Genomic DNA, 16,651 nt, shown 5'->3' on the forward strand with positions numbered 1-16,651 from the left:
TGGATGAATAAATGAATGCCCAAAAGGGCTTCTGGAGGAAAGCCAAGAAGACATTCCTCTGATGAAAAGAATTTGTAAAGAGGCAGGCAGATGCTGGAAGGGAGAATGTGGGGGTGGGGGCTGGAGGAGGAAAGACAGGCCTCTAGGCTGAAGGGAGGTAGTGGGTGTGGGGTGGTCTCTAAAGAAATGGCAGAAAGGGAATGATAAAGGAGGAAATTATCCAGTAGGAAACAGCTCCATCATGCCAGGAGGAAGCTGCATTTTGTAGAAACTTAGGGCAAGGAAGTAGGGAGAGGGCCCTAAGGGAGAGGGCGACCCGGGACATGCAAGTGGTTTGGCAAGAGGTAAAGGCTAATGATATCCAATGATATCCAAATTACAGCTCCTACATCTTTTTCTTTCCCCCGGCCCTTGGCTTGGCCCCTTACTGGAGAGAGCTATTCGCCTCCATATCCCTGCCATACCTGCCTGAAGAGCTACTCATACTCACAGATTCTATTCAACAACTTTCATTCACTTACCCCATTTCACCCACCCACACTGCTTTGCAGGGTCATCAAAAACCTCCTTGTTGCTGAAGCAGTGGGTCCTCGTCCTTATCTCACTCAAACAGCTTCTGACACTATTGGTCTCTAAATGTCTCTGGCCTCACCTTTCATGTTAGTCCATCTCGTGGTTTCTCCCCTATCTCTCTGGTCCCTGGTCATTCCCCTCTTCCTCTCATCCTTTAACTATTTGTGCTCCTTGGAGGTTCTGTCCAAGGCCTTCTGTCCTCACTCTGAATGCTCATCTCAGGTCATGTCTCCTACTTTCAGGCTACAGCAGCCATCTGCATGTTGGGGCTTCCGTTTCTAGATCCCCAGCCCAGTTCTCTCTTCTGAACTCCACACCTCCCAGATATGTTCACTTGGCTGTCCCATGGGCATCTCTTTCCAACAGGGAAAAAGCCAAATGCATCACCATCTGCCAGGCCTACTTCTTCTCTGGTCTGCCTTGTTTCTGTGAATGGCATCACTCTCCATCCAGTTGTTTATGCCAAAAACATTTGTCTTCTTCTGTCCAAGCTCAGTGTGATTTTCTCTCCTTTCCTCCTCTGTTCACATCCAGTTCATCACCACGTCTTGTGGATTCTATCTTCTCAGTGCCTTTTGAATCCACCCCCATTTTCTCCATCTCCATTGTCACCATTGAGTTGAGACCACTCGTGTCACCCATCTGGGTTGCTGCCTAGCTCCCTCATCACCCACCCACCCCCTCTTTTCTTCCCTCTTCTCATTTTCTTTCCTTCTAGTCCTATTTCACACTGCACCTGGAATGGCCTTCTTAAAGTACAATCTAGATCCTGTGTCCTCACTGTTTATATTTCCCTTTCCCTTTAGAACAAAGGTAAGCCCTTAGCATGGTTTTAAAAGCCCTTAATTATCTGACCCCTACTTATCTCTCTAATTCTTAGGTACTCTGAAACCTACACACACACACCCCATAGTCTATGTTTCAGCCAGCAGGCTAAACCACTTCTAGCTGTGAATGCCATGTTCTGTTTAGCCTCTGGTCCTTCCAGGCCATACCTTGGTCTGTGAGTCATACTCCATGAGCCCGTTTGTCCACAAAGGCACTTTTTGCCATTGGCTACTGTAGTAGATGTCCGGGTGATAGAGCAACTCTCTGACTAGGCTTAATGTGCTATGGTACCAGCAGTTAGTTATGTTTCTCTCAGTCTTTGGATCCTATAAGCCTTCACATTAAACTCTACTCCCCTTGGACTATTCTTTAAGGAGATCTGGACAGAGCTGCTGAAGGCCAGATGTAACTGACCAAGGCATGGGAAGGGCCTAATTGCCCTAGCCCCACTCAACCTTCCAAAAATTGGCAAGTTTTGCCACAGACACCCTCCTATACATCCTCTTGCTGTATGATTGTCTCTTTATTTATCCCTTAGCAGAATTCAAGTTTTGAGTCAGGGAACAATATCTGTCTTTCACTTATCCTCTCATTATTGAGCATCTAAATGTTGTATCCTGGGATACAACATTTAGGGTCATTCCTGTTGTGCTGTCTGTGCCCAGCCAAGGGATGAGTTGGGGCTAAACCCAGCCTGGACTCTCCTTACCAGGCCATGTGCTCTGTCTCAGGGCTCTGCCTCCCAGAGGAAGCATCTTTCTCACACAAAGGTGCTGTCCAATTGCCAAGGCATTGCCAAACCTGCTTGAAAAGGATGCCTTTGTCTAATCACAAAAGGTACTTTATAGGCTAATGGTGACCCAGGCTTCAGAGAACAAGATAAAGCACAAGCTCTTGCTCTCATAGTGCTGTCTGAACAAAGAAATAAACACATAGTAAAATTAATTCACATGGTAAAATGACTCTGCAAAGAATTAGAGGCTATCTGAAAGACACCTTTAGATAAGATGGTCCAGGAAGACATCTCCGAGGAGCCAGAACATTTAAGCTGAGATCCAGATATTAATGAGGCCAGCCATGTGGAAATCAGAGGAAAGAAATTGTATGAGAGCTGTAAGACTGCATTGATCTTGATGGATTCAAGAATGGAATGAAAGGCCAGAGTGGCTGAGGTATAGTGAGCAAACAAAGAGAGAAATGAGATGACCAGGGAGAGGGCCAGGGGCCACATGACGCAGAGCTCCATAAGCCTACTTGCCTTATTCACTGAGGTGTCCCCAGGGTCTGGGTCTTCATTGTGCTCAGTCAATACCTGTTGAATGGGAATCTCCTCTTGCTCTGTATAACAAACTAGTGGCCCAGAACTGAAGCTCTGTGTGGCCCCAGTGCCCTCTAGTGACCACAAACTCCAGCCCACGGCCCTCAGTAGCTTCATCGTCTTCAGAAAATTCTCAGCTTAGCGTTGTCCTTGGGGCCCAGCCAAGTTTCTGGAATTTGTCTTATTAACTTACTACTTTCTGTTAGTTTCTGGAATTTGTCTTATTAATTATTCTCTGTAAGTAGGACTAAATCAGTTACAAAATCTCTGACATACAATCCACAGTAAGATTGACACCAGACCTTCATTCTTTACCCAAGCAGCAGTTTTCAGAGAGAACACATGGTTATCTAATTTCTCAGGGGAATGCAGGGAACGTGTACAGGTGGCAAGCATTAGAACACATTTCTGTATTCCCTAGCCAGTGTGACAACCAGAAAGCTCTGTAGCAGCCTCCATATCTCAATGTGTTGTGGCAGTTAGGATGATCTCCAGGGCATCATGCGGCTCAGGTGTGGCAGTGATTGGCTAGAATGGCCTGACAAGACCACAGCCACAGGCTACACACTAGCTTTCACATGACTTCTGAAGACCCAAGCTTGGGCATAGCGTGCATGTTGAGGGCATACTGCAGCGTGTGCACAAATGTGACATACTACTCATTCTGTCGGCGTTCAATTTCATTTGGATCCCAACCCACTCTGGGCCCATTAAGCTAATCACCCAACAAATTTTGAACTGTGGTCTCGTTGCAAGGCTGTCCCATGTATGATTGAAAAACCTGTTTTCCACCCAACTTCCCTGGAAGGAGCTCACTGACTGCAGCCTATTTGCAAATGTGTGCATCAATTAATCAAAAGTGACAGCAGAGACCTGGCTCTTCTGAGAGAGGGGATGGCAGAAGGAGGGGGCCAATCTTTTCACCCTCTGTTTCCAAATAATCCCCCCACTGCCCCATGCAGTAACTGATGCAGATTTATTTGAAGTATCCTTAAGGATGGGTCATTTCCAGCTTTCCTGGTAGATCATTTTCTCTCTAAATTGGTGAATCTTTCACTGCTCACATTTTCCAGAGGCGCCACATGTGTTTTTCTGTTGGTGTAGTCATACACCACTGAGCCAACCAAAGGAATCTGGCTCTCCTTGATGTTTACAGGTGTTTCCTCCTTAGTTGTCACTTACTCAAGTGTAGCACATGGCGTTCTCTAAATTTTCTTCATTAATCAGTCCCCAAATTCCTTTACACTTGCTCCTCCGGTGATTCCACCAAGTCAACATATTTCTGGAGCTGAAAATGCCTGGAAGATTAGAGCCTTCCAGCTGCAGCTACCAAAATGAATGGGATTAATGTGTTTCCACCTCACTCCATGGCCGTATGTTTCCACAGGTTCACTCCCAGGAGCATTCTCTGCTTCCATTTGCTTCCCTGCAAATGCACACTTAAGCTTATCTGTGTATTTTCTAATTGAGTCTTAAGTGCATAAAAATTGAAATGTATACTGATGATAGCCAGTGTTATTGAAGGTGTGGGAATACAGGCATTTGTTCACACGTTGTTGAGAGTTCCAACTGATACAACTTCAGAAGCCTTTATTTATTTATTTATTTATTTGAGAGAGAGAGAGAGGGAGAGAGAGAAAGGGCAGTGGCAGAAGGAGAGAGAGAATCTCAAATAGACTCTGAGCTAAGCACAGAGCCCGACTCAGGGCTCCATCTCAGGACCCTGAGATCATGACCCAAACGGAAACCAAGAATCTGTCACTTAACCAACTGAGCCATCCACGGAAGGTTATTTTAACAGCTTTTGAAACAAAAAATACAGAGACCCTTCACTCAGCATTTAACATATCATTGCAGCTTTGTTTTTAGTAATGGATACTTCAAAGTAGCCTAAATGTTCATCAGCTGGAAACAAGCATAAATGAATTAAATACATTTGAGTATACTCATAGAGTGGAAGACCAAGTCACAGGGTAAAAAAAAAAAAAAAAAAAAAAAAAATGCCAATACAGATCTCTGTGTACTGACATGGAAAAGATGCCTAGGGAATATCATCAAGTTTAAAAGCAAATTGCAAAACAGTGTATGTGATAGGAGACCATTTTTATAAATTTTTATTCCAGCCATTTATAGGACAAAATCTAGGCAGAGTCACATAAATTGATTAATGGTACTTTTTGTGAGGTTGATGGCTTTCTAAGATATACATTTTTCAGTTGTTGGAATTTTTCTGTTTTTCACCAATGTGTATTCCTTTTAAGTTCAGTAAAAACAGTGGAGATCTTAAATTATTTTTGTGATACTTTCAATCTAGAAAGATGACTTTTTATGACAAGTGCTCTGTATGGCCCCTGTTGCCCTGTCCTTGGGTCTCAGCTGTGGAGGAGCTTTCCATGCCCTGACACCAAAATTCTTTGTCCTTCCCCCAAAGCTCAAAATGGCAGTGCTTCTCCTCAGAGTTTAGTTATTTATGTTACTTACTTAACAGGATTTAGTTACTTTAGTTAATTAGCTCAGCACATAAGGTTTTCTTGATTACTTCCAAGTTTTAAGGTGCACCTCCAGGTCTCTTTAACCAGCTCTGCTTTGCTTTTTGTTTAGTATGTTTGGATTATTTATTGATTATTTCATGTGAGTGGTCTTATGACCTGTTTTTGTAAGATTTTGGTACTTTTCTAAAGATCTATCTTTTTTCTCTCCTTCCACTCCCTTTCATGAGAGGAGGTATCTGTTTAGAATTGCTCATTAACAACCTGTTTAGAATTGCTCATTAACATTTATTTCACAAATTCTTTAAAAGAGGTCCAAAGGGATTTGGCATGGCCTTTTGCGACAGAAGCCCTTGTCTTGTTTCTTTTGCTTTCACTCTTAGCTCTTCCTGAACTAAAACTGTACATGCTGCCTGTGTTATTGTAAGAATTATTTTTGTTGGGTCTTTTTTACTTCTCCTTTATTTTCAGAGTGCTCATTGATTGATTGATCCGAGAGAGAGAGTGTGCATACTTGTACACGTGTGTGGGGAGGGACAGAGGGCAAGAATCTCAAGCAGATTCCTGGCCCAGGGAGGAGCCCGACACGGGGCTTGATATCATGACCCATGAGATCATGATGTGAGCCAAAACCAAGAGTGCCACACTTAACCAGCTGAGCCACCCAGGTGCCCCTAAAAATAAAATTTTAAAAAAAAGAGAAAAATCACCTGGCACTGTGAATTTATTTCTTATTTATTTACATTTTTATACAAGCAATATAATCAGAAAATTAGAAAATGCAGCTGAAAAAAATGAAGAGAAAAATAGAAATCACCTATATTTTCACTATCAGTTATAGCAACTGTTAATAATTGAGTTTATAGCCTTATAGATAATTTATATATATCTATCTTTTCTTTAAAAAATGGGATTATACTTACTAAATTATTTTATAACCTGACCCTCTTTGTTAATATTTTTCTTTATTTTGTCTTTCAAGCTTCACAAGAATCAATGTAACAAACCTGCTATACAATGTGTATTTTTCTTGATTCAATACATATAAATGAGGGTGGGATGCCTGGCAAAGTTGTCTGATGGGTCAGAAGCCTGGAAGACAGAAAGCTTCAGGCTTTTATCCCTCTTTGGCCTCTTCCTTGTTTATGACCTTGAGAAGGCCCACTTGATCATTCTGTGTTTCATTTTCCTCATTTGCCAAATGAGGAAGGTGAACTAAATGACCTAGAAAACCTATTCCCGGTTTGAAAAAAGAAAAAAAAAAGTGTCAGGCTATCCCAGTGTAAAGTAGAGCTTTGAAAAGTATTCCATGAACTCAGGGCAAATGTGCATGCTGGTAGGGAAGTGTTGGAGGCAGTTTAAGATGTATTTCAACATATTAAAAATATTTTGCGCCTTGTCTCTTGACCCAGGTCTCGTAACAGTGTGCTTTAGTGGTTTGCGAAACATGTCTCTAAGACCAAGGTAATTATAGATGTTCCACCGAAGCATGACAAATGGCCTCTCACTTTGAATTCTTTAATGGGAAAGAAAAACCTTCCATGACAACAGCACTGGAACTTAATTACAGGCTCCAGATCCAGGGGTACGAATAGAGATAGTCGTGGCTATGGCTTAGGGACAGAAGACAACTGGGAAGAACCAGGAGAGGGGGGTGATGTAACACTGACAACACAATGATGACATCAGTGGGGCTACATGAAGAACTTGCTATTTGCTGGGTGCTGTCCCAAGAACTTGAAATCCCGTATCTCATTTAATTCCCACAGTGACTCTAAGAGATAGGTTAGGAGGTAGGCACTTTTATTTCTTCTGTTTTACAAAGATGCGTATTGGGAGGCTCTTAAAGAAGTTAAGTAACCTGCTTCAAGTTATTCAGCCAGTCATTGCAGAGGTAAAATTTCAACCTTGAGAGTTTTCTTACTTAACACATGCTATTTGAATGTCTGTTACATGCCAGGCACCTGTCTTGGGGCTGCAGATGCCAAGAGTGAATGAGGCAAAATTCCTGTTTACATGGAGTTTGGCTAATAGTGGGATGAGCCCAGTAATAACAGGCCAACAAATCAATAAATAATTTCAGACAGCAATAAATGCTATGAAGGAGAGTGACCAGAGGTGGGGGAAGGCTACTTTACACAAGATTGCTGGGGAAGGCCCCTGGGAAGTGACATGTGAGCTGAGCCCTACATAATGGAATAAGTCAGCCATGCAAAGATGTATTAGAGAGCATTTTATGTGGAAGGTCCACAAGAGCAATGGCTGGGGACTTGGAAGAGCTTGACTTGCTCTAGAAATAGAGAAAGTTAGCATTTCTGGGTAAGTGTAAAAGGGCAAAATGTCTGCAAAAGAGGCAAAGAGCCAGCCAGGGACCAGATGGCCGAGGATCTTGTAGACCACAGTAAGGTTTGTATATCTTATGCCAAATGCGGAAGGAGGACATTGCAGAGTTTTAAGCAGGGAAGCCCCATGATCTCTAGTCTCTATAGGTGGCCTTCTTCACCTCTATGTAATATTGCTAACAAGGAGCAATTAGAAAGGAATAAATTGTTCTGTAGCATTCAGGGCAGCCTAAATGAAAGTTATAAAGTTCAGAGCCAGTGTTTCAGATGAAACAAAATGCTAGGTTTTTCACAAAACAGCAAGACTCTAATGAACAGGGAGAGATCCTTTAATCTAAACTTCTGACTTTGGTTAAGAAGACCTTTGGGGCACGTCGGTGGCTCAGTCAGTTAAGCATCCAACTCTTGATTTCCACTCAGGTCATGATGTCAGGCTCTGCGTCATCAGGCTCCATGCTCAGTGGGGAGTCTGCTTAAGGTTCTCTCTCCCTCTCCCACTGCCCCTCCCTCCCTCTCTCTCTCTCTCAAGTAAATAAATAAAGCTTTTTAAAAAGATAAGACCTTAGAAGATCTATGTGGAGCATGTGAGCTATATTTAAAACCTACATTAGGAAGACTCCTGCTTCTCTTTGGGGACCTTCCCTCAACATGCAGAGAATTGCACTCTAGGTACTAAACATTCTTGACCACATCTTGGTCTGGGGATTATGCTTCCTCACAGAACAAATCTCATCCCAAATCATAAGACATTATAGCTTTGTGTAGATGGCATCTCAGGGATTTACATTTCTATACAATCTGGGGTGTGTGTGTGTGTGTGTGTTTGTGTGTATTGATCTTTATCTTTGAAAATGTTGGAGGGGAAGTGTGGGGGGGATGGGATAACTGGGTGATGGACATTAGGAGGGCACTTCAAGTAATGAGCAACTGATGAATCACTGAATTATACCTCTGAAACCAATAGTACAGTATTTGTTAATTAAAATGAATTTAAATAAACAAAAATAAACTCACCTAAAAAAAGAAAGAAAACTATTTTTGAAAGTGCCATCAACATTTTAACATACACAAAACAAACAAACAAAAAACATTTTAACATACAAGACCTGACTTTTCTGGTGAGGTGACCTTGTGTAGATGTTTTTATTTTTTTGTAAACTTGGCAACTTGATTTATTTCACTTGAATGGTTTTTATAAACAAATACTCAGGTTACTTCATTAAAGTTGGTTTCTGTCATATATAGGGTGAAATTAGTGGCCGGTTTGGGGTAAAAACTCACTATTACAAGATATTGTTCTACTTTGATGAAACTATTAAGCATTTCACTTTTATGGGCAAACTAAGTTTGAATAACAGCATAAACCATTATTAATGCACTGTATTTGAGTGTGCACTTATGTGGCTGATTATCCATAGGTAAGTTCTATACAGACCTAACAATATGGATTTATTTGAATGAAACTGCATTTGGAGGCATTTAGTTGCCTCTGTGATTGGGTGAGCCCCAGAGAGCAAGACATTAATTGTGAAAGAATTAAATTTAAGCTACACAACTGTAATTAAGTAGGATTTGGGGAAGTTCACCACTCTTGCATTAGTTTTTCTATAAATAGCATATTTGTTTCTCAGGAGGGGAAAAATTCTCAAACTATCTTGGTGCATGAAGTCAGAGAAGATCTAGTCCTTGGCATGAAAGTAGTATGTGACAGTAGCATAGGGACAAAGGTGGTAGGAGGATGGCTGTCTGATGCCTTGGGGGTACAGAGTGACAAAAAACAGTTCCCTCATATAAAGGTGCTGAATTAGAGAACTCTTAAGGCTCCCCTCAGCTCAGTGTTCATGATTTGAGGGAAAGGATTCTCCCCTCTGGCTGTTTAGGCTAAGTATGTTTTACCAAGGCCTTAGCTACATGTTCAGGACGGCTCTAATAATTCCGTCAGAATTATAAATTCAGCTGTCAGCACGGGGATTGTTGAATTGACTGAACAAGCAGATTTTCTCCCATTGTCTGTTTTCTAGATTGATGAATAACAATTTTATCCTCTCCGTTTTGTTGTAACTCTTTCACTCTGACACTTCTGATTGCTGAGAGGTGTTCTAGAAATTTCCTAAGTCACACATTGGAGTAAATTCAAGGAGATAATACAATTCCAATTGAATCATCAGTGTCTCTGCTGTCAGACCCAGTCATTTTAGGAGTTCAGTTGGTGGAGGAGTTGCACAACTTCCCAGATTTAATATTACATACTTGCCACTTTACGTCTTGCCCTCAAGTCTTAATAAATGGGCTAAAGGTCTGATGGGAAACTGTGAGATAAATTATATGTTTATTATGCCAAGTTAAGTAAATACTGTTTGAAAGGATTACTGGAGGGTACAATCAAGTTAATTGCTTTAAAAATCTTTTCTGATTTACTGAGCTCTATGAAAATGGTTAAGCAATTGATTTCTGTCGTGGTAAGTGATCTGAAGAGAGTGGTGTTGAGTCCACCAGGGTTGCCATGCGCATTTCCTTCCTCATGGCTGGAATTGTCCCATAAATGAGCAGAGAGGGCCCCCTGGGACCAGAATGCAAGTACTGCTGACAGACTGTTGTTCCTCCAAAGAAGACACATGTTGACAGTTTGACGTTCAGGATGACAGATTGATTTTTTTTTTCTTTTTTTATTCTAGATGCTGAAGAATACCAGCCTCCAATATGGAAATCATACTGTGAGTATTTGAAATGAGAATCTCCCCAGAAGTCTTCAGTAGGTCTGCCTTTTGAACAATTCTTGCTGTTGATTTAATGCACACAAGGAATCCCACATCACAGCACTGAAAACCCAAATCTTTCTTTTTCCACTAAGGAGAGATTTTAGTCAGAGTGAGCTGTACAGCACTCTCCCCTGGCCAGGACCCCAAAGGGCAGGCTGCCTGTGACCCCCTTCAGGAATACTTAGGAAAAAGAAATATTCATTCTAACTCCCTGCCTTTTGATTTAGGTCTTTCCTTTTTTTTTTTTTTTTTCCCAGAGTTGGTCAACAAGGGCAAATGTGCTGACTTCCATGAATTACATTCTTAGCTGATCATCCTATAGCTGTAATATCATATGACATTTACCACAGAAAATAGCAACAGATAGTAAAGAATAATATTTGGTCACTCAGGGTGACACCTTAGAAACAGATTATATCTGGTCATCAGTCAGCAATTCAACTCCCTTCAGGAAGGCAGGCAGTTGTCATCACATCAAGCTCATTTTCTCTTTCCTTTGTATAATCTGCCTAAGTCATTCTCCAACAAGAGAGAGAAGGAGTGTGGTAGATGGGAAACCCACTGTGCTGACAGCCAGGAGACCCATGTTCTTGTTCAGGCTCTGATTCTGGACAGCAATAATAAGAATAATTATTACCATCATTATTGATGTTACCATTGTTTCTACCACCCGTGAGACCTGCCCTGTGCCAGCCGCTGTGCCAGCTGTGTGCCTGAACTCTCAAATTCTCACCACAGCCCTAAGCGACTGCTGCCATGATTACCCCTGTTTCGCATACAAGGAAACCACAGCTCAGGGAGGTTCAGTAACTTGGCATATGGTCTGCATCTCTGAGTGCATGGGACTGGCATGCAGAGTGAACCCAGAAGCAAGCCTGACCCACAGCCTACAAGTTTTCAGGACTTTTTTTTTTCCTTCCACTTTACTTTTTAGAAAAGATTTATTTATTTAAGAAAGAGAGACAGGGCGCCAATGTGAGGAGGGCAAGGGGCAGAAAGAGAGAATTCCCAAGCCAGCTCCTCACTGAGTTTAGAGCCCTCCATGGGGCTTGATCCCATGACCCTGAGATCACAACCTGAGCCAGAACCAAGAATCATACCTATAACCCACTGAGCCACCCAGGTGCCCCTCCACTTAAAATTTTACACATCAATATATGCATACACACAAACAGAGACACATATATACATATGTTCATGTATAAATCTGTTACAAAAGCAAAACAAAAAAGCAAAATAGACAAAACATTACAAAATGCATAAAACTGAGAGTGAAATGTGTCATAATTGACAAACCAGCCTCTACCCCATATTCCATGTCTCCTTCCTACTTCCCCGTCAATTTTGGAAGGCATATCCTTCCAAGTGTTCAAAATATATATGCCTAATATTAAGGCATTTTGCTGTTGTTCCCTTTTGAAAAAAAAGTGGGTTATGCTGTACTTGGTGTCCTTCAACTTGCTTGTTTCACTTCACAAATACCTTGCTTTTATCTTTCCATGTCAGCATATATAGAGGCACCTCATTCTTATTACATGAGTCTGTTCTTCCATCTGTGAAATAAAGGGGTTGTGCTGGGTCTCTAAGGGCTCTTCCAATCTAATGTTCTGCATTCTGATCTTCTATTTTAAAAGGCAGTGCTAATGACTTAGTAATTGGATGTTTTTGTTTGTTTGTTTCCTAATGGAGTGTGAAGAGCTCTGACAGTAAATCAACAAAATATCTGTAGTGAGAGGCACTGGGTGTTCCATGACTTACTGTGCTTTGCACACTGCTTTGCACACAGCCTTGCATACATTAACTAGCCAATAAATATTTGTTGAGTGAATGCCACCGCAGAGAGCTCTGCTGAAGCGAAAAGATGGCATTGGCTCAAATTCATTTTGCCTTTTGCTAAGAAGCTTTGGCCACCCAATACATCTCTTAAAAGTGCTACTGTGTCCTAAGGAAGGTAGAAAACACATTGCTAATTACATGTTTACAATATCAATTTCACCCTAGTGTATTGGTTTTAAGTTTGATCTAGGGGTCTAACCGAGTTGTGCTTTTTAAAAAAAATTATTTGCTCTGAAATCACAAAACTTTAGACAGAAGGGATAGTTGAGACCATTTAATACAAACTTAATGGCATATATGAAACTGCTTTTTATTACATCCAACTAATAGTCATCCTGGCTCTAGTTAAGGGCCTCTAGTGATGCAGAACTCCAAAACTGAAAGGAGTATGTGGCCAGATGTACCATTCATGGCATCAAAACCACTTTGCCTAAAGGTATATACAGAGCATCACTGAGAAAGAACTCTCTTTTGGCTGTCCTGGATCCATAAATTGAGTTTGAGAGCTGGGCCACTTATAAATTCACGTGACCATATTATTCCCAAGCTCATGCTACTCTATTATTCCCAAGACTATCATCCATTCATTTGGTCTTTCAGCAAACAACAGGAGTACCTCTTGCATGTTAGAGCATAAATATTAGGAATCAAAAATGACTAACTTGTGATCCATACTTTTCTCCAGTTTACAGTCTTGTAGGGGAGGCAAATATAAACCAATTAACTTATAATGCAAATGGCTTTAGTAACAATATACTACTCCTCCACTTCCTGGAATTAGAGAAGGCTATAAAACAGGTTAAATTTGCATGTGGGTCTTTTTTTTTTTTTAATTGCAAATAGGCTCCACACCTAACATGGGGCTTAAACTCATGACCCTGAGATCAAGAGTCATATACCCTATCTACTGAGCCACAGACGCCCCTGTATATGGGTCTTGAAGAATGAACAGAAGGAGGAATCTTAGGGCCTTGCAGAGCTTCATGAGATACTTTTCAAATTCAAACATACTAAAACTGTAGCATTTTCCTGATCTGAAAATCCAAAAAATTTCGGAGTGTGAAATTTGCTTTATTTTAAATAACCTGCTGTTAAACCCATTTTGAACTTCAGGAATCACCAAGCCTTTCTCTTTGAAATGTTCACAAACCATCCTTTGAAAGTTAATTTTAGATATTGATGTCAAACTCATTAGCGTATCATTTATGGAATACACGTTTTTCCATCACACACACTTTTTTTAACTCTAGTGATTATTTGGTTCTATGAAATCTCTCATATATTTACTAGAGGCAGTACATTTTTACCATATTATAGGACTTCGTTCTAAAAATTATGATTTTTAATTGTTATAGAAGTGTTTAGGTATGTCTTAGATTTTATTGCCTATTATTAGACATAACTTTCACTTATATGATATCAGATTTTTAACATGAGGTGCTAGTCCCAATTATGACATTATTCCTAAAGAAAATTAGTCTACTTGATGACAATCCACTTTAAAAAGTGGTTTCTAAGTTTTAATGCTAATTGCAATGCTCTTGGTTGCAAGTATCTACAGTTTACTTTCCTGATACTTTAAGCGAAGTCTTAGAATTGAGTCTCAGTCTCGATTGACTTGCGTTACCCATTCCTAACTCCAACGCTGTGGTCAAAGAATTGGAATATGCTGCTGCCCTGAACTAATCAGGGATGAGCCATATGTAATCCACATAACTGGAAAATTATGAGTACTGTTGGAATGGGAAAGATGGAAATGGATGTTGGGAAGGCAACCACAAATGTCTGGCTTAGAAATTTTAGGAATAGGAACCTTAAAAATCAGCTCTCTCACTATTTTATTTAAAGTAGATTGTTCATTCATCACTCATTCAGCAAATACATATTAAGTCTTTGCCTTAAGCCAAACACTGTGCTTAGAGTTGTGAGACCAAAGGGATGGATAAACCCCGGTCCTGACTCAGAGAACCACGATGTCATAAGATGGAGTCCTTTAACTTCCTGAATTCTCTGCTCCCTTCCCTTTCTTAAAACCTAATGCTATCACTTACTGGGCTGTCTCCATAAGAACAATTTTGTCCTAAAGTATCATATATCTGCAGCTAGTCCTTAATATTCAAGACCAAATCTCAAAACATTGATGAAGGCCCTAAGAATGTTTTGGTTTCAGTTTTTTAAAAGAAAAGCTATCTTCAAGTTCACTTTAAAAAAATAAACAAGCACATGAGAAAATGCTCTGCTTCACTGGCCATCAGGGAAATACAAATCAAAACCACAATGAGATACCACCTCACACCAGTGAGAATGGGGAAAATTAACAAGGCAGGAAACCACAAATGTTGGAGAGGATGCGGAGAAAAGGGAACCCTCTTGCACTGTTGGTGGGAATGTGAACTGGTGCAGCCACTCTGGAGAACTGTGTGGAGGTTCCTCAAAGAGTTAAAAATAGTTCTGCCCTACGACCAGCAATTGCACTGCTGGAGATTTACCCCAAGATACAGATGCAGTGAAATGGCAGGACACCTGCACCCCAATGTTTACAGCAGCAATGTCCACAATAGCCGAACTGTGGAAGGAGCCTTGGTGTCCATCAAAAGATGAGTGGATTATATAAACTAAAGAAGCTGTGGTCTATGTATACAATGGAATATTCCTCAGCCATTAGAAACGACGAATACCCACCATTTGCTTTGACGTGGATGGACCTGGAGGGTATTATGCTGAGCGAAATAAGTCAATCGGAAAAGGACAAACATTATATGGTCCCATTCATTTGGGGAATATAAAAATTAGTGAAAGGGAATAAAGGGAAATGAGAGAAAATGAGTGAAAATATCAGTGAGGGTAACAAAAAATGAGAGACTCCTAACTCTGGGAAATGAGCAAGGGGTAGTGGAAGGGGAGGTGGGCGGAGGGTTGGGGTGACTGGGTGATGGGCACTGAGGGGGGCACTTGGCGGGATGAGCACTGGGTGTTATGCGATATGTTGGCAAATTGAACTCTAATTAAAAAAGTAAAAAAATAAAAATTAAAAAATTAAAAATAAATAAATAAATAAGTAAATAAAGCCACATTCTAAACTTCAAGCCAGAAATGCATGAACTGTACATCCTAAGCAGAAACGTTCACAAGTCAACCACCCTGGGTATACTCTGAAAAATTTTATTTTCTAGGAGGCTGAGTGCCAATTAGACAGCAGATGCTGGTGCCAACAGCTTTCCCAGGAGACCCTCCTGGCCAGTAGGTCAAGCAGTCACAGCTTGTGCCTATTTTCCTAAAGAGGAGTTTAGAACCTCAAAACTCTGCTCCACTGAGCCTCTGAATCAGAATCTCGGGATCCCTGGGTGGCGCAGCAGTTTAGCGCCTGCCTTTGGCCCAGGGCGCGATCCTGGAGACCCGGGATCGAATCCCACATCGGGCTCCCTGCATGGAGCCTGCTTCTCCCTCTGCCTGTGTCTCTGCCTCTCTCTCTCTCTCTCTCTCTCTGACTATCATAAATAAATAAATAAATAAATAAATAAATAAATAAATAAATAAATTGAATCAGAATCTCCTGGGGGGAATATTTATAATAACAAATCATCGGCCCTACACCCCCCAATTTCTGAATCAGAAGAGTGGGGGGGGGGGAGTCTGCAGTTTATCACACCCCATAGGTTTTTCTGCTGCACACTTACACCTGAGACCCCGCATTATGAGGCTACATAGCCTCATCCTCAGGTTTTTCACAGTGCCATTAGATGAGAGGACTTGGTCCCATTAAGACTGGGCATTCTGTTAGCAAGGAGATTGGAGGTGGGGTTAAGACAAGACAAACACCTACTATTTCTCACTCACACCCATGGGTTTTTCCCATGAAGACTGGGTAGACATGGGCAATGATCAGGGTGGAACTGGCTCAGTGTCACAACCAAAAGGCTAGGTTGGACTCCTGGATCTGCATGCCTTCTTCAGAAAGAAGTGGCTATTAGAGGCCATTCTTGAAGGGTCTTTAATGAGCTGATAGGTGTGACCTGGACTTTAGCCTCACCCAGGCCACAGGCTTTCACTTGGCATCCACAGGAAGTGGGGTAGTTATTGTTAGAAGAGTGAGTTGTTTTCTTATTGAAGAAAAAGTAAAACATTCTTTCAGTGAGCTCTGGGTTTCTCAATGTGCTTCCGGTTGCTGGGGGAGCAAGGACTCCTCTTCCCCACCTCCATGTTCTCCAGTGACCACGCCCCCCCCGCCAAACAGCTTATTTCAGCGCTAAGAATTAATCATGTGCAGTAGAGTGCCCAGGGCTGAGGAGTTGCCTGGAACATGTTTGGAACATTGCTACAGCAGCAGATTCCGTCATATCACCTCTTAGCCCACACAACCACCCAAGAAGTGACATATGTCATTGCATTTTGCTTGTGATATGTGTTTGTTGAACGACAACAACAACAAAAATTCAAGAAGGGACACTTTCAGATTATGTGACATGTTCCAGTTTGTATTCAATGTGCCTCAGAGGTTTTTTTTTC

General features: G+C 41.3%; 1 protein-coding gene across 2 annotated transcripts in view; it reads left to right on the top strand.

Moving 5' to 3' along the window:
• The window catches only part of CHN2 (chimerin 2), a 295,899-nt gene that overhangs the window by 138,612 nt on the left and 140,636 nt on the right, over positions 1–16,651 (top strand). For both annotated transcript variants that reach the window (XM_025464493.3, XM_025464494.3), the window contains exon 2: positions 10,226–10,264. In XM_025464493.3, the coding sequence (XP_025320278.1) occupies positions 10,226–10,264 (39 nt within the window). The remainder of the gene's footprint in view (positions 1–10,225; positions 10,265–16,651) is intronic.

The sequence above is a fragment of the Canis lupus genome, chromosome 14 (assembly GCF_003254725.2).
Source record: "Canis lupus dingo isolate Sandy chromosome 14, ASM325472v2, whole genome shotgun sequence".
NCBI classification, from domain to species: Eukaryota; Metazoa; Chordata; class Mammalia; order Carnivora; family Canidae; genus Canis; species Canis lupus.